The sequence below is a fragment of the Syngnathoides biaculeatus genome, chromosome 5 (genome assembly GCF_019802595.1).
Source record: "Syngnathoides biaculeatus isolate LvHL_M chromosome 5, ASM1980259v1, whole genome shotgun sequence".
NCBI lineage: Eukaryota > Metazoa > Chordata > Actinopteri > Syngnathiformes > Syngnathidae > Syngnathoides > Syngnathoides biaculeatus.
This window is the reverse complement of record NC_084644.1, coordinates 31,625,712-31,647,414: the sequence shown is the minus strand read 5'-3', so window position 1 is coordinate 31,647,414 and position 21,703 is coordinate 31,625,712. Positions and strand designations below refer to the sequence as shown.

The 21,703-nt window shown below is 42.7% G+C and overlaps 2 protein-coding genes and 1 non-coding gene across 3 annotated transcripts; 2 read left to right on the top strand and 1 right to left on the bottom strand.

Moving 5' to 3' along the window:
• Nucleotides 1-4: 4 nt before the first annotated feature.
• Nucleotides 5-11,331, bottom strand: flot1b (flotillin 1b). Its single transcript, XM_061819799.1, has 13 exons — nucleotides 11,222-11,331; nucleotides 10,697-10,753; nucleotides 9,587-9,662; nucleotides 6,771-6,861; nucleotides 5,412-5,555; nucleotides 5,218-5,337; nucleotides 3,909-4,004; nucleotides 3,656-3,808; nucleotides 3,391-3,572; nucleotides 2,136-2,181; nucleotides 1,909-2,046; nucleotides 1,501-1,665; nucleotides 5-1,391 (listed from the first exon to the last, which is right to left on the bottom strand). Exons 2-13 carry the CDS (start codon nucleotides 10,737-10,739, stop codon nucleotides 1,362-1,364), a joined length of 1,284 nt encoding a protein of 427 aa, XP_061675783.1. The 5' UTR covers nucleotides 10,740-10,753; nucleotides 11,222-11,331; the 3' UTR covers nucleotides 5-1,361.
• Nucleotides 6,186-6,257, top strand: trnaq-uug (transfer RNA glutamine (anticodon UUG)). Its single transcript has one exon. It is a non-coding gene; the product is annotated as a tRNA-Gln (tRNA).
• A 2,258-nt stretch (nucleotides 11,332-13,589) lies between the features above and the next one.
• tubb5 (tubulin, beta 5) lies at nucleotides 13,590-20,454 on the top strand. Its single transcript, XM_061819796.1, has 5 exons — nucleotides 13,590-13,761; nucleotides 16,215-16,323; nucleotides 16,635-16,745; nucleotides 17,705-17,949; nucleotides 19,489-20,454. Exons 1-5 carry the CDS (start codon nucleotides 13,705-13,707, stop codon nucleotides 20,299-20,301), a joined length of 1,335 nt encoding a protein of 444 aa, XP_061675780.1. The 5' UTR covers nucleotides 13,590-13,704; the 3' UTR covers nucleotides 20,302-20,454.
• The last annotated feature ends 1,249 nt before the right edge of the window (nucleotides 20,455-21,703 follow it).

Below are 21,703 nucleotides of genomic sequence, written 5' to 3'. Positions count from 1 at the left end.
GGGCTTCTGTAATGAAATCATAACTTTATTTGATGAATGTCACTTTAATACAGATAAATGGTCAACATTGAATACTAACATTGAGGCAGGCTACACATGCTTTCCTTACCGAACACAAAGTACACACAATATGTCACAAGACATTTGAAAAGGGTTACACTGAAAATAAGAGGCGTGCGTTGTGGCAGCATTATGGCTTCTCTCAGTGGGATATAGGGTGGGAACAGTCCAGGAACTTTTTTTTAAAGTTGAGACGTTTTCCATGGGAATGAATACTTTTCCCAAATTCCCGGCCTTTTACTCCCCATTCAAATTTTGTCAATTTAACACGCCTCTGTAACCACACTAGTCAGATATAAGTTTATATATTTCTTCCCTGAAGTGTAACAGGCTGAACACATGAGCTGAGGTTGGATGAGGAGTTGATGAAACAAGCGAGCAGGCACTTCACGGTGACGACATGCATCAAGCTTTGGGTTGTTAGTAAAGTGTTAATATAAAAAAACGAAAAAAAAAAAAGACAAACATTTCAGTGAGCCCCGCAGCGTTAGAATAGAATAATAGAATATAAATGTGAAGGATTAGCGTGTCTTGAGTTAGTAATGTTTATACATTATACATATGGAGGAAAAAAAACAAAAACTTACTTTTGCTTTCTGGATTGTACCACACACACACACAACCTCGCATCCCCAACAACCACTTGCTTTCCTTTCAAAGGTGACCAAGTTAAATCCTACAGCAGTGATCATATTAAAGAGGGTCTGGGCTGCATTGAAAAGAAAACGTCATTTGTTTTAATTAATTCAGAATTTTTAGAGAATGCTATAAGGCAAAAGTCTAATTTGAGAGGTTTATTTTTTTTGTTTTTATCTTTTTTTTTGTTAAAATCCCAACTTTCTGAAAATACGATTAAAAAAAATAAAGTACTTAAATAAATTTGTAATTTTCAAAGAATAAATTTAATTAATTTAGTAAATATTCCCACTTTTCTTTTCAGTGTGGCCCAACCACTTCTTAGTCATCATTTGGATTAAATTTGCATATGAAGATGTGCAGATAAACTACATTTACAATCCATTTCACAGACAAAGCAGTACACAACAAAGACAAACATAAACTGTTGTCTTCCACTACATAAACATAACAGACACATTTCAATACACTGAAAGGCTTTGTAGTGCCACAAATGCATCTTAACGGATCATCTCTGTGGGGGGTGGGGGGGGTGGGGGAAGCACTTTTAGAGCTACGACTAGAGGGAGCAGAAGCGCATTTGATGAGGCTCACATGCACGCAGGGAGACGGCGTCACAGAAGTGGTCATTTAGGCACCGGGGGAGGCGGAAGCAGGTCGTCGTCTTAATGCACGCGCAGCGACTGGCCTGTAACCTGTCACATGGACAACAGCGTGTCACATGTCATGTCATCTATACTAAGCAAGCTTACAAATTCTGCAAAGAATTTGCTACGTTTCCTGTCCAGTCAGAAAGATGCGTACCTGGGAAATGTCCACTCCGGTGAGCTTCTCCACCGCCGAGGGCACGCGGGTCATGATCTCCAGGACTTCGCCGGCCAGCTTGGAGGCGCCGATGTCGGCGCCACCGCTGGACACCATGGTGACCTTCTGGGCCGACGACAGCGGTTTGCTGATCTCCTCGGCCATCTGTGGGACCGCATTGATTTGACGATCAAGTAAATGTGATGTGAGGGTTGTTAGTGAATATCTAACAGACTCAAACGGTTGCGAAGATACCGCAAAGTGCCCGTATGTCCGTCTGTTCTAGAGGGCAAATGTACAAGTCCGCCTTTAGTTTGCCAGTCAACAATATTTAAATGATTTGGAAGACTGTTCCACACATCACGGTGAGCTCCGTCTGCATAAATGTCTGTTCAAAGTGGAACTGACCAGAGGGAGCTTCTCCAGCAGCATGTCCACCATGGCTCCTTCGCCGTACTGCTTGAAGGCCTCAGCCTTCTTGGACATCTGCTCTGCCTCTGCGCGGCCTTTGGCCTCCAGGGCGAACGCTTCTGCCTCTCCCTTCATCTGCGTACACACAGATAAAACATTGTAGGACATGTTAAAAAAGCGTTTGTAGGGTATCCAAGGGAAGGTGGGGGGGGGGGTAGACTCACTCTGATGGACTCGGCCTCAGCTTCAGCCTCCATGATGAGCTGCAGTCTGTCAGCAGGAAACAAACATGTGACAACAAGCGCTTACTAAAGCAGATCACATTGTCAGATAATATGGCCGCAAATGCGATGATGTCATGGCCCGGACTCATAATGCTTACTAATGCTGGACTACAGACTGGGAAGTCAGAAATAATCCACATTCGGATATTACAAACTCAAAGTCTCAAGTAAATTCACACAAAAACGACTTTCTCCTGAATTAAGGAGTAGAAACAAAGACGCAAGACTCAAGTGATGCCTTTCAAGTAAACAAAGGTAAGAAAGTTCTGAATTCTACAATAATGCAGTGATTGATTTGCCCCAAGTAGGAACAGCACTTGTAAAGCTTTCAGGAATACAGAAATTGCTTACTAGCACAGTCCTCTCTCTGTCTGGTCAAAGTTGAATATATTTCAAACTTCACAGATAAGCGCTCAAGACTACAAGTTCCAATACGGTTTTTTCAAAGATGGTCAGAAATTTTTAATGGCTTTGGAAAGTTCAAACTTTTCAGTGACACGGAACTTGAGTCATCCAGACCAGGAAATCTTAAGCGGTCCAAAGCGCTTTTCCTAGTCTGACTTTGGACATTCTCAATGTAGCAAACTCTTAACCCAGAGTAAGAACTCTATTAGTTGAAGGTGGGAAATTTGAGATGGAAGTTTTTTGGGAATGCAGCAAATCAATTTACCCTGAGATCGCGAGTCAGAATTCAGACCACACGTACCGTTCTGATACATTTTTCCTCATTGAGAAAGTTGCAAACACGTCAGTTTGCAAGTAGAAACCCCTACTTGGAGCCACTTATGTAACATCCTTTTTCCCTTGTTGTGAGGTTGGAAAGTATCTTTTCTGGAATACCGCAATGAATTTGCCTCAACTTTACAATTAGAAAACTTTTTTTTTTTTTTTTTCCCCTTCTTGTAGATGGAGTTTGGAAATTTTCAAATTCAATTTTGCCAGAGCAACATTCCAATTAACTTTGCCTAATCCTAGATTTCTGACTTTTCCTGGTGCAAGTTTCTAAACTCCCCACCCAATGACTGTGGTTTCAGCTACAAGGCCGGCATATTTGTTCGGCATCTGGAGGTTGCTGTGACTTGCAGTGCTCTATTAACCAGTCAAACAGTTTACCTGTTTCTTGCCATCGCAACGTTGGGAATTGTAATTTCTAGCTTTCGATGAGTGCATTCCTTGATAGCGTTTACTGCTTTACCGCTGAGCCTCGGCCAGCTTCTCCAGACGATACTTCTCGGCCTCAGCGGGCTTCTTGACCTTGGCCTCCAGCTCCTTCTCCTTGCGAACGATCTCCTGCTCCTGCAGCATGATCTGCTGGCTGCGTTCCACCACCTGCACCTGCATCTTCTCCTCCTCGATGCGCTGCTTGGTCTTTGCAACCTGCGAGGTCACCAAGGGGAATGTGCTGGTACGGGTTCCTGTTTTGCCACCGGAAGCACTGGGAAACCAGAAAAGGAGCCCACCTGAAGCTGATAGGCCATTTCTGACTCCGCCTTCTTGGTGTTGACCTCTACGTCATAGGCGGACTTCTTCAACTCGTAGTCCCGCTGGGACTTGGCCATCTCGATCTCGTTCTTGTACTGAGCAGACACCTTCTCCTGCATGGCCTGGGCCTCCTTCATAGAGAACAAGAAGACAGACATTGAAATTTTGGAAAATGTACTTTTGAAGGTTTGCCGACATCGAAGTGAGCTGAACTAAAGATGACATCGTTACCCTGATGACAGAGTCCCGCTTGTACTGAGCTTCTCCGATCCTTGCATCCTTCTGCACCTGAGCCGTCCTGGCCTTCCCCAGTGAGTGGAGGTAGTCCTGGAAGAGCCACACAGAGACAGCTAACATCAAATATTCCGCCTTAAAAGGTATTGATTTCTTGATTTGATTTCTATTATTCTGGTTGTATAACCACACAACATCCTATTTAGAGTTCTACGTAATATTTTGGTTGCCCTGTCTATATACATTACAAGGAAACAGTCACAAACCACTCCCAGTATCACCCAGAGTAAAGATGCTAATCTGCGTAACGGCGCAAGGTTGCCATGGTAGCACTTTGCTCTAATTCATCACTAATGTGAAGAGCAGTTGAGGGAGTTGATACAAAGAGTGTATTAGTGGTCAGGGACGCCACAGGGACTAAAAGGTTCAATTTTTTAAATGCTGGAAACGTCCATGTCTGCAAAATTTCTATGAATCAGGTTTGTAGGGAATATGTACAAAGCTTCATGTGCAGTGTAGGGTAAGCATGTTTATGTTCAATGTGTATTCAATTGTATTGAGGAGCTTGACAGTCCTGTGTTGCAATAGTTTCCATTTTCTGTTCTTTAGATATCTTGTGAATTACTGTCAACTCATGTTCAATTTAGTAGTGAAGTACAGAAATTGACACACAAAAGAATTGCAAAAAACTACTGTGACTCAATAAGCTGCAGTAGGAGAATATAAACCTATACCTATTAGTATGTTTTGTCTATCGATGTATTCCTACACAATTTGTGTTCAACGTATGTTACTTCAAGGGTTATAACTACAGGCACACCAAGCCTAGTTTCGTTAGACCATTCACAGCATTTTGCAGTGTGTGAGCAATAGGCCAGCATGCTTTTGTAAGTTATGTAGTTTAATTAAATACACAATATGCTAATCTTTTAGCTTCAACTGGAAGTGACGATAAAAATCTTGACACAAGCAACTGCATTTGTCATCTAAGAATTGTTCACTAGTGTTCTGCTAATTTGTATGACGTTCACGGCTACTATTTCGTGCTCGTAATTCAAATTTTTGTTCACAATTCAAGACAAAAAAAAATTGCAATGTCTCAAATCTAAAAAAAAGTCACACGTCTGTTCACCCAGAAGTCGACGTTCCATTGTGTGTGTGTGTATATATATATATATAATATATATATATATATATATATATATATATTGACTCTAGAAAGGTAGCACTGTGTTAAACGATCCCATTAAGTGAGAGTTGATGCCGCTTTTTAAAAGGTTGTCGCAGTATAAATCCAAGGGTGTACCTGATCATCATGGACATCTTTGAGGGTGTAGCTGACCACCCCTATCCCCATGTTGACTAGGTCCGAGGAGGCCACCTTGAAGACCTGCTCGGAGAACTTCTTACGGTCCTGGTAGATCTCCTGCAGCAAGCGAGAGAAACATTTTAGACACTCATTGTAACGGCTTGTTGGCTTACTGTCCGACATTACATCACCTCTACGGTTAAATGAGCAATGATGGCCCTCTGGTGGCCCTCCAATGTCTCCAGGGCGATCTGGGCAATCTCGGGCTCTGACTTGCCCATGAACATCTGGCAGGCGGTAGCTAGCATCTCTTTGTTCTGGCCCTGGATCTTCACCTGCCAGATCAAGAGGTATGTCAAAACAGGAAGACACCTTTTTTAAATTGGTCCCTCAATATTTGTAGGAGATATGGCTGAGCGCTGTCACAAATCAAATTTTCTGCCTGCAGGTACCCGTAGATGGCAGCAAACCACTACTTCTCGATTAAGACAGGGCCATTGCTAACTAAACATTTCTCCCTCACCCTTACTTCAACATAGTTCCTGGACACCAAGAGGCCACAAGATGATGCAGAAGCAATAGTTTTATTATGCAGGGCTTTAGCCTACACAAAAAAACAGCGAATGTGGTGGAACATGAAACACTATGTGAGGACATTCACTGAGGAAGTGAAAAACCTGCAGAAACTTCCCGTGAGCTTTGAGGAACTTTACTTGTCTTGCCTGCATCTTATCCAAGACAATTGAGCCCCTATTTTTGTTTTTTAGATTAACATCCATCCATTTTCTTAACTGCTTATCCTCACAAGGGTCGCAGGGAGTGCTGGAGCCTATCCCAGCTGTCAATGGGGAGGAGGCGAGGTACACCCTGAACTGGTTGCCAGCCAATCGCAGGGCACGTGGAGACAAACAGCCGCACTCACAATCATACCTAGAGGCAATTTAGTGGGTCCAATGAATAATGAGTCACTGATGGTGTAGTGGTAAACATGCCTGCCTTTGGTGCAGGCAGCGTGGGATCGATTCCCACTCAGTGATGGTGTCGATATCTGGCCTGCGACTAGTTCAGGGTGTAGTCCCCCTTTCGCCCGAAGCTAGCTGAGATAGGTTCCGCCTCTCCCATAACCCTTGTAAGGATAAGCGGCTTGGATAATGACATGACAATCTTGCATGTTTTTGTGATGTGGAAGGAAACTGGCGTGCCCAGAGAAAACCCAGGCAGGCACGGGTAGAACATGCAAACTCAATACAGGCGGGGCCGGGATTGAACCCGGGAGCTCAAAATATTAGGGGGAAAAAAAAAAAAAAAAAAAAAAAAGAAATGGCTCAGTGTGACGGTATTGACAGTTTCAACACTGAAAGACCCGCCTCCTTTCGGCTGCGATTGGTCAGTGTTTTTATTGTTGAATAGTTTGTATATCATTTTCGATTGAGATTGTAGCTGTGATTCTGAGCTACTGTGGTTCAAAGCTGGTTAAATAAAACATTTGATGATACATCATCCGTTTGTAATTCAGTTGTCAGTTCCCTTCATCCATCACCACACGTTACCTGAGCGATGCCCGTGACAGAGATGGGGACACCATGTCGGGTGTACACTTTGTCACTCTTCACGTTTAGAGTTAGCGTGTTCAGAGTAATCCTAAAAACAACAAAAGATACAAATGAGGAACCGTTGAAACATTCAAAGTGGAACTCTGAAAAGGTACCATGTTATGGCCAAACTAGAAGCAAAGCTGCAACGAGTTACATTTGATACACAGATTAGTTTTGGCCTCTGATAAGCTGCACATACAGCGGTGCTTTAATTTATAAGTAAGTAAATGTTGGCGTTTTTGCAATACAGGCTGCCGCTCGGCTGATTCCCAGTTGAGTTTACTTAAAAACTATTAAACAGAGTACTACATACTGTGCATTCAATTAAACTACTGTAAATAACTTACAAAGGTCCAGCAGATTGATTCTGACACAAAATGCAAAACACCAGAGATGGGCTAACGAAACTCGCGTCACTGTTGCAGTTAACCCTTTTAGCGATGGATATTTAACAGCAAAACATGTAGAAGACAATATAGCAATACTTAATCCATATATTTTGTCTTCTGTCGAAATGACTATTGTTGTAGCTTTCCATCCCACATTACCTTTCTTTAGTTTCTAGTGTATTGCATGTGTTTTACGCTGCCCCTGGTGGCCAATGTGCACATTTACTGAGAAATACAATGTCTATGGATTTAATTCTTCACATTCCATTGAACTGTTTTTACTGTGTAAAGTACAGTACTGCCATCCTATAGTTATCATTAAAAGACATTACAATTATTTCCTACATTTATCTACGGAAGGTATATGCAATGCTGACCTGGGTGCAAGCACTAGAGTACAACGTAAAATAAAACCAAATGCATATGCAAACTGTACAAAGTGATATAGTTACAAGTTCCATATTCCATCACATCATAGTAATTAGTGAAAAAAAGTTCCAAAGAAGTCATGTGAAACGGTGTTATTATGCTGGAGAACAGAAAATAAAATCACATGAATGCCATCACATTGGAAAAACTACTCTTTTGGGTGGGAGAGGACAAAACATTATTAACATCCTTGCTTCGAGATTGTCTGCAGGAAGGTTAGCATTGCAAATGAGTTCTCAATTGCGTTACCGGAATAAATAAAGGGTTAGATTTATGTTTTAAAGGTATCAGAGACATTTAGAATAAGATATAAAATAATACATTAGCTTGAAAGTTCATTGAATCATTTCAGTTGCCTGCAATGACTTTAAAGATCCAACAAGTGTAACACAGTACCTCTCCTACATACTACATTATTAGTCTCATTTCCCTACGTTACCCTAAACTATGACTCTGTTCACTCGCCAGGCCAATTCCAACTTTGTCCCCCCCAAGGTCACTTCCAATTTTTCATTTAAATCAGATATGGATGGAATGCAGTATGGACGCTCATGTGGAATGCATCCGACCTATACATCTTCAAAAGGCAACAAACGTCACAGCTGTTCAACAAAACAGACACGCCACATTATGGCAACGGTGGACAACCTTAATAAATATAAGAATGTATTGCCTCCGGTTGCACAAAATTATTAAAAGTGCCACAATGAAACCTCCGTAAATGGCCACAATAACTTCTGTAAACAGGCCAACTCCCAGTTGTGCTCATGTGTGTGACGTCACGGATGTGTCCGCAAAAGAAGCCACAATTCTTTTTGTAATGTGAACGATGGCACAAACAGATTTTTAAAAAATGGTGAATTGGGCATCCCGTGCTGCAGTGTAAATATAGCCCATGAGGTGCACTGGACAGAAAAACTGGATGCGCCATGCAAAACCTCTTGTTAGCCCTGCCAGCAGGAGCTCAAAGTGGAAAAGAGAGATTGTGTGTTTGTTGTTGTGTCACATAGGTTGTTGCGCACACCAACTAACAATTTATAATTTAGGTAAAGTTCTCCCGCCATGAATGTTAATACAAGCTATACAATGTTTCATAACAAAAAAAAAATAAAAAAACTCCCCCCTTCAGGCTTTTCTTTCTCACTGTAGGTTAGGAGGAGTACCGTAATTTCCGGCCTATAAGCCACGACTTTTTTTCATATACTTTCAACCCTGCGGTTTATGCAGTGATGCGGCTTATTTGTGCAGTTTTTCTAACGGCCGGGAGGGGGAACTCGAGCGAAAAGGGTAAGAGTGAGACCAGTGAACTCTTATGTGCCGAGAAAGTGACTTTTACCGGTCCGGCCCTATTAGCGCTGCGCTAGCGAGTTACACGCCCTGTTGCAGTAATTTTTACCATATTTTTTTCAAGTGGCCCTGTTAGCGCACCGCTAGCGTTAGCGCGGCGCTAGCGTTAGCACAGCGGCGGTAGTCTTAAACTCTCTGTGTAGCGTCTTTCTTTGTAAATATCTCGTGTTTCAATGTGGGCACTTGCGGCTTTCGCACAGCTGCGGCCTATGTTTGTACCAAATGGTATTTCCTTTACAAATGTACTAAATAAGGCTTATAACCAGGTGCACACTGTAAGCTGAGAATTACGGTAATATTTGCTTGCCTTGGCGCTGGCTGGCTGTCATGGTCATCAAAAATAAAAGGTTTTTGTAGTCTCAGAGCAAGGGAAAACAGTCAGATCAAGGTTGTGGCAATATACAAGAGGATATGCGATGCAGAGCCAGGGAGAGCTAAGTCAATTATCAACCACTCCCCTGGGCCAGTGATGACCGGCAAGACCAGGACGAACATTTTATACTGGTCTCCTACTAACAATGAGCTCAATGTTTAATGACAGACATTTAGAACACAGGCGGACAAAAAAAAAAAAAAAAAGACAAATGGGACAAATAGCGCAATCACCTCTGGATCTTTTGAATACACGGGAAGACAAACACTCGTCCTCCGGCGATCATGAGAGGTGGAGAGCGGCCAAAGCCTGCAGGGAAAGAAGGATGGAGAACACACACACACTTGACATTTGCTCTTGTGGGATTGGCTGCATTTAAGTCACACCTTTTTTCACAAAATTAAAAACTTCATCCTTGACGTCCTCACAAAGGACTCCGCTACCAAATAGAATGAGGGGCGGGGGTCTGAACAATTATTTTCTGTAATAACGCATACATGATAGTAAATACTATAATACCTGATAGAGGTTTCAAGAATTAGCTTAATGCCAGAACTTTGATTGCGTCAATGAGATCATCTTGGCCGAGTATTGTGCAATGTCATCTGGTCACATGATTAAAAAAAAAAAAAAATAGTCTGATCTCTTTTTACTTGTTAAAATAACAGGCAACCGCTAATGCTGCACCCCACAGAACTGACACCTTATTTAAAATGTGGAATGTATACATTAATCAATCATACAAATAAAAAAGCAAAAATATAACCATTTTGTTTTGTTCTCTTATGCGATTAAATTGTGCCCCACTGCCTAATTAAACCCAGGAATTTAAGTTTTGGTTCATTTAAAATGTGAAATTTTTAAATGAAAATTTCTACATGTCGAGTAAAAGAGAATTTGCTTCATTTAGTTACTGTTTACTTGATGAAAAGGGAACAGTTGCCCAAGTTTTTTTTTTTTTTTCAAAATCTTTTTTTTGTACATTCCACAGTAAGGTCATGGAGACAGTTTTGTCATATATCACAATGTGTTTAAAAATGTAAAATCTATAAATTACCTCAAATTAAAATATAAAAAAATGAGCACATTAAAATATATTTAATGTAGCTTCTTTTTTTGTACCACGAACTGGTGGCCAACTGTTAAACTGAACCCAAGAATTGACAGTAAAAGTGAATCCAAATGTAAAATCTCATAAGAATATTTTTAATTTTACACGATAAACCCAGTACAATAACTAATGATGGTTAATCTAAATGTGTAAAAAAAACTACCAAATATACTACGAATAATAAAAATTATTTGGAAAAGCTTTAATTTAAAACAGTAACCATACAACTTACCAGAGACCACCATAGCTTCATTGGGTCCACATGTGTAGAACATTTCTGCAGTTTTAGCTTTTAAAAACACACAAAACAGCTCATCAAAACTAAAAGCACAACAATGGCGACTCTAAGAGAATAAATGTAAACGACTTTTATAAGCAGTAGTAAAGTTTAAAGCGCTTTATTGGGAACATTGCCAACTGCACATGTAACCATTACTGCTGCAGCGCTGCACTAAAACGACCACGCCCCCGCACCAGATTAAAAGGGGAAAAAAATGAAAACTACACGAAGCTCGAAAGGTTATAAAGGAAATATTTCTATTCAGACTTTGGTTGTCAAGTTGAATCCAATTAAACGCGTTCGAAAGGGTATTTTCACACGTTCACAGCCTGGACCCCTTCATCTCCCCCTCCCTACTCCTCCTCCTCCTTCTTGAAAGCACATTCCGAGAAGCTTAACGCTTAAACAGTGACAACTCTCTTATTTCTTCACAGAATATGAAATCCTAATGATAATAGATCGCGAGCTTTGACGTACCGTTATTCGTCGAAGAGAGTGAAAGCGAGCTTTATCCGTGCGGAGGAGAATGTTTACCGTCAATCGGAGGGACAAAAATGTCTGCCAGACCGGAAGCGCAGGCTGACCACGCCCCGTCACCCAAATATTTCTTGGTTGCCATCTGGTGGGCAACTGTGATATTACACTTGACAAAATCATGACGTGTCCTGTCATCTATCCCTCCATTTTCCGTCCTGCTTTTCCTCACTAAAGAAAGGATCGCCGGCGTGCCGCAGCCTGTCTCAACTGCCCTGTGGGCGAGAGGCGGGATACACTCTGAACTGGTCGCCAATCAATCGCTGGACGGGTGCCCAATGGTAAAACTGTATGTTTAATCATCATAATTGCAGCGTTTATAATCATTCAAACCTAATGCCAAATTCAGAAAATTTCCACTTATCCGATGCACTCCATAAATTGACATTTTCTACCAGTAAGCACATTCATATTAATGGTAAATTTTCCAAAACAAATTCTACTGAAAGTAAATTATTATCCTAACCGCATTGTTGCCTCAGGCCTGGTGTACACATATTGTATTATTTTTCAAATATTTTTCTGTTAGAGACCACACATGAAGATAAAAAAAGAATAAGCCATGTGACAATTTTGATCACACTGTGTGTGGTGTGCGCCAATAATCTTGGCTTGGAAATGCAAAACAAAAAACAAAAGCTTGTGTTTCACAACTGTTCATGAATTTTGTCCGCAGAGGCAGAAATCTCGCATGATCTAACAAAAACAATGAAGAAGAAACAATATGATGCATCGCTTGTTCCAAGTGTATCCACGTTAGGGGGCAGAAAATTGTGACCAAAAATACTTGCAACATGTGTTGGTACAGCCTTGAGTAATCCAGACCAGTAAACCACCCTCAAAAACTTATTGTCGATGAATTGAAACTGTGCTAATCGAACATTTTGCCCCTTGAAAACCGATCATCGGTTGAAAGTGCTTGTTCCCATGCTACCTTGTTGTGTTTTGTGTATTTAGGAACAACATAAAAAAAATGATCAAACATAAGGGGGCGGGCATTGGGGTGGCCAATATTTAGTTTAAGGTGGCCGTCCTTCGCCCCACCCCCAAATGAAGAGACAGGCAGTGATGTCGTCAATAAAGACTTCTTGCTTTGGAAAATACTTTTTCCTGTCTGGCAAAACATCCATCTATCCATTTTCTTTGCCGCTCATCCTCACGAGGGTCGCGGGGAGTGCTGGAGCCTATCCCAGCTGTCAATGAGTAGGCGTCGGGGTACACCCTCAACTGGTTGCCAGCCAATCACAGGGCACATCAAAACAAACAGGCACACTCATAACAACAACTAGGCGCAATTTAGAGTGCAATTAATGTTGCATGTTTTTGGGATCTGGGAGGAAACCAGAATGCCCGGAGAAAACCCACGCAGGCGGGGGCCAGGATGGAACCCGGGTCCTCAGAACTGTGAGGCCAATGCTGCACTCGGCTGCCTCTGGCAAACCAATTTATTCAAAATCCAAAAGTGGGTGGGACATGTTTGTTTTGTGTTTTGTTCCAATTCCACTTCATTTTTTTACACTACTAACTGCCAACTGTTATCATGAAGTTGTAATTTTACATGGATATATATCAGTATTGTATACTAGTAATCATTGAGGATCTCTGGGCTACAGTTTTTCACGTTCTGCAAATTTCCATGAATTCATTCTCTCTGTCGCCGTGGGGATGCTGGACCCTCCCCAATTGTCTTTGATCGAGGGGCAGGTTACACTCCAAACTGGTCGCCAACCAATCGCAGCTCACTAATAAGACAAACAGTGGCATGGACAGTCTAGTCTTCAATTAGCCGAGCGTGCTTGCGTTTGGAATGTGGCAGGAAAATGGAGGAACCCACAGACGACCTATGTTGGCACAGCAGAACACGCAGAGTCCACACAGGAAGGCCGCAGCCCAGATTTTAACCTACGACCTCTCAGCTATGAGATGGATTTGCTCACCACTCACCACTGTGCTGCCCACAAATGTCCACAATGTCGCCATTTATTCATGTAAATGTAACGTCATACTGTAAGAAATATCAATCTTCCTGAAATGCCGGAACAATCCCATTTTTTGAAAGTACGTCAACAATACGAGTACTTACAAAGATTATTTTTCAAGCAAAAAAAACAAAAAAATGTATCAGTCTGACTGTTGAATCTGCTGTCCGCCTCTGTTACGCGGTCGTCACCACTCCCATCTCTGCAGGGTCTTGCAGGGGCTGCGTCGGCTGCGGCGCCCCCCACCCTACATGCGGACCCGCACGAGGCGCAGCCAATCCCCACATCTGCTCCCCACAAGCCACGCCTTTCACTCCCAGCTTGCCTTTCCCTGGAGCCCCTCCAGCATTATAAAGCCATTGTCCCCCACGAGCGCCTCGTCTCTCCTCGTCTCGTTTCTGCACGTCTACGAAACTCTTCCCCCTTCCGACTTTTTTGGCATCCACCATGAGGGAGATCGTGCACATCCAGGCCGGCCAGTGCGGCAACCAGATTGGTGCCAAGGTAGGCTATAATGGGGAGGCGGTGAAGGAAAGAAAAAAAAATCTCTCTCTCTCTATATATATTTATATATCAATCAGATATTCTAACAAGTGGCCTCTTTCGCTTTGGGTGTGGGGCGAAATGGGCTTAATTTATGCAGGTGGGCTACACAATGATTTGATCCGAGTTGGTGGACAAAGGCTTGACTCGACAAAAGAAATGAATAGTAACACACATTTTGATTTCACTTGCACATAACAAAAAGAGTGGCTGGCACGTATCCCTTTTGTTTAAAAAAAAAAAAAAAAAAAGAATGTGCAAGGCGGTGTCATGGAGGGTGGGTGTGGACTGTGGAGCGTTGGAATAACGGTACACTTGTCCGCTTGGGGGTCTTCTGCCCGGGCGTGTCTGGATCCCGCATCCACGCTCTTTGTCTGCCTGCTTGTGTCGAAATGAGAGCAATATTCAAGAAGCTTCAGAGAGAGTTCCTTTCACTCTCTTTTTCCTGCCTTTGTCCTGCTTCCCGTTTTAAATATCCCTCACAAAAGAGTGCTCGTGTCGTTATTTCGCTCCTGCTTCTTCCGAGCCTCATCGATTAGATTATCGTTTTTGGGGGGGCTGCAGCAGATGGTTGAGACCATCAGCTGCTGTGTAGCATGGGTGTGGCATGGCCAGACAAAGAACTAAAACTAAATAAAGAAATTACTCATTAACACTTTTTTTCCGGGTGTGTCATCACATGATTTATTGATTTTTCAAAACCCTATTTTAATTTTATTTTGCTTTTCTTGGCACAATAGTCGAGCATATGACATCATTGTGCTTGAGGCCACACATCTGCTGTGCAACCAAGGCTACAAATGCTTAAAACAACCTCCCACTCATTGATTCACACAATTGCAGTCTTGTCTTCCTTGCATTCATTTTTGCTGTCATTTTCAAGATGTTCCCATAAATTACTGAAATGATTTGAAATTTAACTTGCCAACTGTGGGCCCTTGGAGCCCTTTGAGACTATTGCGATGAAGGGCTATGCAAATAAACCTGACTTGAATTAATTAAAGTATCTTAAGATTTGACTGAATAGAAAATAAAATTAAAGAAATACTTAATTTGTAAAAAAAAACCATACTAATTTGCATAGTACAAGATGCTCTGATTTCAAATATAATTTAGTAAAAATCCCCATCATGTTCTGTTCTTATTTGAAAAACACACAATGACTCAACAGCAACATAATCCCTTGATGCTTTTTTTAATTATTCAATTTTTTTTTGTCTTTTTGTCCCTGCCCCCTGCTGATATTAAAAAAAAAAAAAAGTGAAAATAGTTCAATGTGGCTGACAGTCAATGCAATCTGTGTATTTTCAAACCCTATTCTATTATTTGGTGAAAATTTCCTGACCGAATTGTCTTTGTGTGATCAAATCGGTTGTCCCTCCCTTCAGCACATTAAGAAGAGGGTGGGGGAAGGAATGGCGCAAACAGCTGATGCTCATTGCATCCAGGGGGAAGTCACTGGGCTCCCAAATTGAATTTCACCCCCTCCTAATCTGATCCTGCTCGGCTGACAGCCTTCCCACAAAAGAATAGCATCAATTATATGCTTATTTTACATAATTCTGCTGTCAAGCACTGGCTCTTTTGTAGCATTTCCCGTCTGTGGGGCCGGAATCTGATGTCCGGCGGGCTTTGATTGACACACTCGCTGAGTGGACATCATTGTGCCTCAAGTGGGTCAGGGTGTGGCATCATTGTTTTGCCGCTTATTGTCTTCATTCTTTCATCGAGGATGTTTTGCTGATCCACTCTCATACTCCTTTGCTCTCTTCGTATTAAGGTCATTTTTTTGGGGAGGGGGTGGGTGTCATAGTCCACTGATGACTCCCCAATCTCTTCAATACTGTGACATGCTTACCCAGATTATTTCAAATCCTGCATCCATCTCCTGCAAAACAAACGAAAAAATGTCAAGATGGATGACAGAGTGAAGAAAAGTTGGAACTTGGAAGATCTCTTCTTAGAAATACCGACTTGCTTGCATCAACAGTTCCATTGGCTTGGAGGGATTTAAAGCACAGAAGTGTGGTCTTTTAAAGGGAACGTGGAGGGAGAGAGGGGGGTACAAAGCATTCAGTCCAGACCTCAATACAATCATCTTCAGTCTGTTTATTTTTAGTTAGAATAGAGATGACTAGCTCCTTTGTGTCTTCTTCTTTGCATGTTTAAATGTGAAAGAAGTGCTCAGTCATCAGCATGTGAAGTCATCGCAGCTGTATCGTGTTCAACAGTTCGGTAAAAGGAGGGATAATCTTGCACTTGAGCTCCACAAATCTCACATTGCAAATGTGCAAACTCCTGTTTTTCTCATCGGAACCCTCCCGCCCCCCAGCGACTGGAACAGCACCGCTTGTTGTACTTTCACTGAGGCAACAGCCAGTCATGTGATTTTGTGTGCGTGTGTGTGTGCGCAGTTCTGGGAAGTGATCAGCGATGAGCATGGCATCGACCCAACGGGGACCTACCATGGAGACAGCGACCTGCAGCTGGACAGGATCAGCGTCTACTACAACGAGGCCACAGGTTGTACTACGTCCTGTAGCTTGAAATAGATAGAAATCTCATTTGAAGCCAGTGGAGGGGGGGGGGGGGACACACACATTAAAAGGTTAGCAGCAGATTAACAAATGGAAGAATTGGAAGGGGGACAGATTGAGGGCAGAGGGAGGTAATGCAGTGTGGGGGCAGAGTGGTGTGATGGGGGGGGGGTAGAGGGAAGGGAGTTGAGCATCCTTTTGTCTGTGTTCCTTTTATTTCACTTTGGCTGGTTCCATTTACTGAGCTGTTTTTCTTTCTCTCCATGCGTGGGCCTCCCTCCCGTCTTCCTGCTGTAGGAGGGAAGTATGTCCCCCGCGCCATCCTGGTGGACTTGGAGCCAGGCACCATGGACTCTGTGAGGTCCGGACCATTCGGCCAAATCTTCAGACCAGACAATTTTGTCTTTGGTGGGTGTTATTATAAACCCTAATATCAAAAGTACTTGTACTTAAAAAGGGAGCTAGCATCAACACTGCAAATAAATAAACATTAGCAAGAGTTGCTACATTGGTAGCATGACTTCAAGTATTTGAAATAGTGATACCATAACACTAGATCATATTGGGTGGATTTTTTGGGAGGGGGGGTGGGGGGGCGAGAGTGGTATACAATCAATTCAATTCACAAAAAATGTTATGAATTTATGGAAGTAAATATGTCCCACCAGGATTTGAGTTTGAAATGCCACAAACAGAATTTGAAATGTAAAGTGATCACATTTTCAATAGTAGTACTTCAGTGTAACTTTTCAATGTTAACAATTCAACTGGCTACAATTCTTTGACTGAAATTCAACTGGCTACAGTTCGCTGTCTAACATTCACAGTCTGTGTCACCAGGCAGGGTTACTTCAGGTCAGAACCGAACACCCAGCCAATCGCAGTTACGCTTTCTAAGTCACATGACGTTACATACAGTTCCGCTTTCTTAGTATGTGACGTTACATACTAAGAAAGCGTAACTGGATTGTAACTAGATTGGCTGGCTGTTCGGTTGAAAAGTTACGCTGAAATATAACTATTGAAAATGTGATCAGTTTACATTACAAATAAAAATTCTGTTTTCTGTGCCATTTCAAATTCAAATCCTGGTGGCACATATTTACTTCCATAGAAACTTGGCTGTCGAGCAGATGCTATTTCGCTTCTTAATCCTCCCATCTGTCTGAGCTTCTGGCAAATGAGGCATGGGCATTTTTACTTCCCATTTTCCAGGGGGGAATATTCCACCATAGTCTCATCAAATTTCAATTTGAAATGGAGAAAGACTACAATAAAATAAATACCCAAAGAAAAATATGCATTTGTACTTGGTTACTTCCCACCGCTGTTAGCTGACTATTCTTCTGTAAACTGTTGTTGTGAAGGCCAAAGCGGTGCTGGCAACAACTGGGCCAAGGGTCACTACACTGAGGGCGCCGAGCTGGTAGACTCCGTGCTGGATGTGGTCCGCAAAGAGTCTGAGAGCTGCGACTGCCTCCAAGGCTTCCAGCTCACGCACTCCCTGGGCGGAGGAACCGGGTCTGGGATGGGAACCCTGCTCATCAGCAAGATCCGAGAGGAGTACCCCGATAGGATCATGAATACCTTCAGTGTGGTGCCTTCACCCAAGGTGAGACCACCTCATTCAGAAATTATACAGTTCTTGTTGTCATAAAGTTTGTGGGTAGCGGGGGCCGATTCCAGCTTACGTTGGGTAAGAGTATGGGTGCATCCTGAACCGGTAGCCAGTCAGTCACAGAACACGTGTTGACAAACAACCATTTGCACTCACATTCATATTTACAGTTATTTTAAGCTTATTCCCTTCTCCATGTCTCCCCACTAGACACTGAAGGAGCTTAAAAAAAAAAAAAAATGCTGCCTTGCAAGATGTTTTTTAATCCCTGACTGATCTCTGGTTTTGTATGAATGCCTGCTCTGAGAGTTCAGTGTTTGCATCAGTGGTTCAAGAAACGGGCCTTCCGCTGCGTCGTAATCCTGTTTTGAGAAACGTCTCGTGGGTAGCGTAAATTGTACTATGTGTTGGGGTAGTGTGATGGACATAAAGCTTCTCAAACTGGTGCTGATCTGCAATCTGGGACTGAAAAAAACACTTGGCAGGCAGAAATTTTGCAACGGTGCTCCAATGTCAATTGGCGAGCCATGGACAAGGGACAAATAGGAAAGCCTCAACTTTCGAATGCTAACGGCTTCACGTCTGCCCGAAAGATACACATAATGAAATAAAAAAAGATGAGATATACAAGTTTAGTAGTGCTGTGAAATATTAGGAAAGGTCCAAATTTTGTTAGATATTTTGTTTTGTTGTAAAAATCACTAAACATTGATTGGATGGGATTGGATTGGAAGTTTAAAAAAAAAAAATCTGGCGTTTGGCATTAAACAGCTTCCTGGTGCATACTATTTTAATTATACAACTCTGCTACGGATGCAAACTTTCTGTGTGTCTGGGTCACCGCATCAAGTCCTCATTGCTTCCGTGTTAGCGATTTAAGCGACACTTCTTAGAAGTGTCACGAAGGGAGGGCGAGGAGCTGACTGGCATGGCGATGTCATAGCCATGCTAAATGCTAAGCTATCGTTATGAAGTCACAAAAGATCGAAATAAGTGATTTGGTAAAACAATACACTTGTCACATACTGTAGGTCTGGCTAGAACTGCATTTTTGCAGAGGAACCCAATATGAACAGCAAAATAAGAGCCCAATTAATACACATTTAGTGATATAAAATAATCCACACAGAACGCTTCACCTGAACCAGAAATAAATTACTGTAGTATGCCACTGCACGCCACTTCAGATCGTGGTCAGGTTCAATGTGTGTCATTGTTGGTAAATATTGTTTATAAGAACTTTTAGTCCCATAATGGGGAAATTTGCATCGTTTTAAACAGTAAATGTGGCTATAGGAAATATATTTAATATAAATAGCATGCAAGAGAAGACAAGTACATCTTCTTACATATACATGTACACATCAAAGTACATTGCAAAAACTGTTGTTCATAAATGATCCAATTAAGTCTCTTAACAGTTCGTTTGTTTTTGATAATAAATAAAAACTGAAATTGCAAAGGTTACAAAATCCATAGACAGATATTTTTGATGGAATGTGAATAATGCGTGCTGGGTGTTTTTGTGTTAAGGTGTCCGACACAGTGGTGGAGCCCTACAACGCCACGCTCTCTGTCCACCAGCTGGTGGAGAACACAGATGAAACCTATTGCATCGACAACGAGGCGCTGTACGACATCTGCTTCCGCACGCTCAAGCTGACCACGCCCACTTACGGAGATCTCAACCACCTCGTCTCCGCCACCATGAGCGGCGTCACCACATGCCTGCGCTTCCCCGGCCAGCTGAACGCCGACCTGCGCAAGTTGGCAGTCAACATGGTGCCTTTCCCTCGTCTGCACTTCTTCATGCCCGGCTTCGCCCCCCTCACCAGCCGGGGCAGCCAGCAGTACCGCGCCCTCACCGTGCCAGAGCTCACTCAGCAAGTGTTTGACGCTAAGAACATGATGGCGGCGTGCGACCCGCGCCACGGCCGCTACCTCACTGTGGCAGCGGTCTTCCGTGGCCGAATGTCCATGAAGGAGGTGGACGAGCAGATGCTCAACGTGCAGAACAAGAACAGCAGCTACTTCGTCGAGTGGATCCCCAATAATGTGAAGACAGCCGTGTGCGACATTCCGCCCCGTGGCCTCAAAATGGCAGTCACCTTTATCGGCAACAGCACGGCCATCCAGGAGCTGTTCAAGCGCATTTCCGAGCAGTTCACCGCCATGTTCCGCCGCAAGGCCTTCTTGCACTGGTACACGGGCGAGGGCATGGATGAGATGGAGTTCACCGAGGCCGAGAGCAACATGAACGACCTGGTGTCTGAGTACCAGCAATACCAGGACGCCACAGCCGAGGAAGAGGGCGAGTTCGAGGAGGATGCCGAGGAAGACGCTTAAGAGAGAAGAGGGGCGACGAGGGAGTCAAAGGGTCCACCGCTTATGTAACCAAGGAGACCACATAGTGTCAGCTGTGATGATAGAATCTGATTCTTTTAGACAAAGTTAGTGTCCCCAAGTCATTCATCGCCAATAAAATCTGTCAAATGAGAAGCCGCTGTCTTTTCATCATTGCTTATGCTGGGGTTTTTTTCCCCAACACACAGCCATTAACTCTTCAGTCTGCAAAACGCTTTCCAGCCTTTACTGAGGCAAAACATATTTTACATTGGAAAATTGTCACCCCAAATAAGGTTTGCTGTCTATAGGTTCTATAAGAAGACAAAAGATTACTTATATGTTGGCCAGTCTAATAGCATCTCCTACCCTCACTTAAATGTAGTTCTTTGGCACCAACATGCCACAAAATGGTGCCAAAGCCCTGCTTTTACATTAAGTTGGGCATTGTCACTATTTTGTGGTGTCTCAGCCGGTTTCAGAGGGAGGATAAAAACAGCAATTTATTTTCAGCAAGTATCGAAAGATGTTTTCCGACAAAATACTGAAATAATGAGGATCGAGTCTTGGTACTCACGGAAATATAGTCCTGTTAAAAATGTAAAGAACGCTATCAACCTGTCAGCAGGTGGATACACAGGTTAATTGTACCTTCTCATCAGTGTAAATATTTGAATTAAATGACAAATTGGTTAATTTCTGACATCACACAACAGTCTCTCACAAGTCACGGCTCGGTAAATTTAGACTAAATGAGACCTAAACTACATTCATGGGGGGAAAAAACAATCCTGATCCAAAGAGCTCTGCAGTCATGAGAAATAAATCATTTCAGCAACACGTAGGCATAGTTTCCAGTGGTAACAGACCAGATAATCATGCTCTATTACTAAGTAATATAATATCTGTTTTTTTCTGCTTTGCCAGCAGTTTTATGGCTAAGGCTGCGTACCCAATCAAAAACAAGCCAAATTGCCACGGCGATGACAGGCATACCAAACCACAACCAAATGTGCTCATACTTCGCCTGAAGGTGATACTCAGATACTAAGACTATTTTAATTTTATTGCACTTTCAGTATTTTCTTAAATTCGACTTTATACATTTAATCAACAGATAAAGTGTTGTCCATTTGCTAATCGGACAAGGATGTGTTGTGGAGCCGGTGGTTGTCCTTGATCTTTGTACGCAGAAAAGTGGCTGGCGCCATCCTCCTCTCCCAGGCGTTGCCGTGGAGACGAATGATACCAGATAAGGAGCGGAAAGTTACCATCCCGGGGGTGTATGTTAACCACCTTTACCATGGACCCATACATATAAAAACCTTGTGTTACCGGGCAGCTTTTGTCTTCTTCTTTGGCTATCCTGACAGAAGACACATGTCCGGTGTGTGGCAGATACCTA

Coding starts and splice junctions, on each gene's coding strand:
- flot1b (XM_061819799.1), bottom strand. CDS start 10,739: ATGTTCTACACATGTGGACCCAATGAAGCTATGGTGGTCTCTG. Junction 5,338..5,411: donor TTGCTCATTTAACCGTAGAG/GTGATGTAATGT, acceptor CGCTTGCTGCAG/GAGATCTACCAGGACCGTAA. Junction 1,666..1,908: donor TGCTGGAGAAGCTCCCTCTG/GTCAGTTCCACT, acceptor GCGGTCCCACAG/ATGGCCGAGGAGATCAGCAA.
- tubb5 (XM_061819796.1), top strand. CDS start 13,705: ATGAGGGAGATCGTGCACATCCAGGCCGGCCAGTGCGGCAACCAGATT. Junction 16,324..16,634: donor CTACTACAACGAGGCCACAG/GTTGTACTACGT, acceptor TTCCTGCTGTAG/GAGGGAAGTATGTCCCCCGC. Junction 17,950..19,488: donor GTGTGGTGCCTTCACCCAAG/GTGAGACCACCT, acceptor TTTTGTGTTAAG/GTGTCCGACACAGTGGTGGA.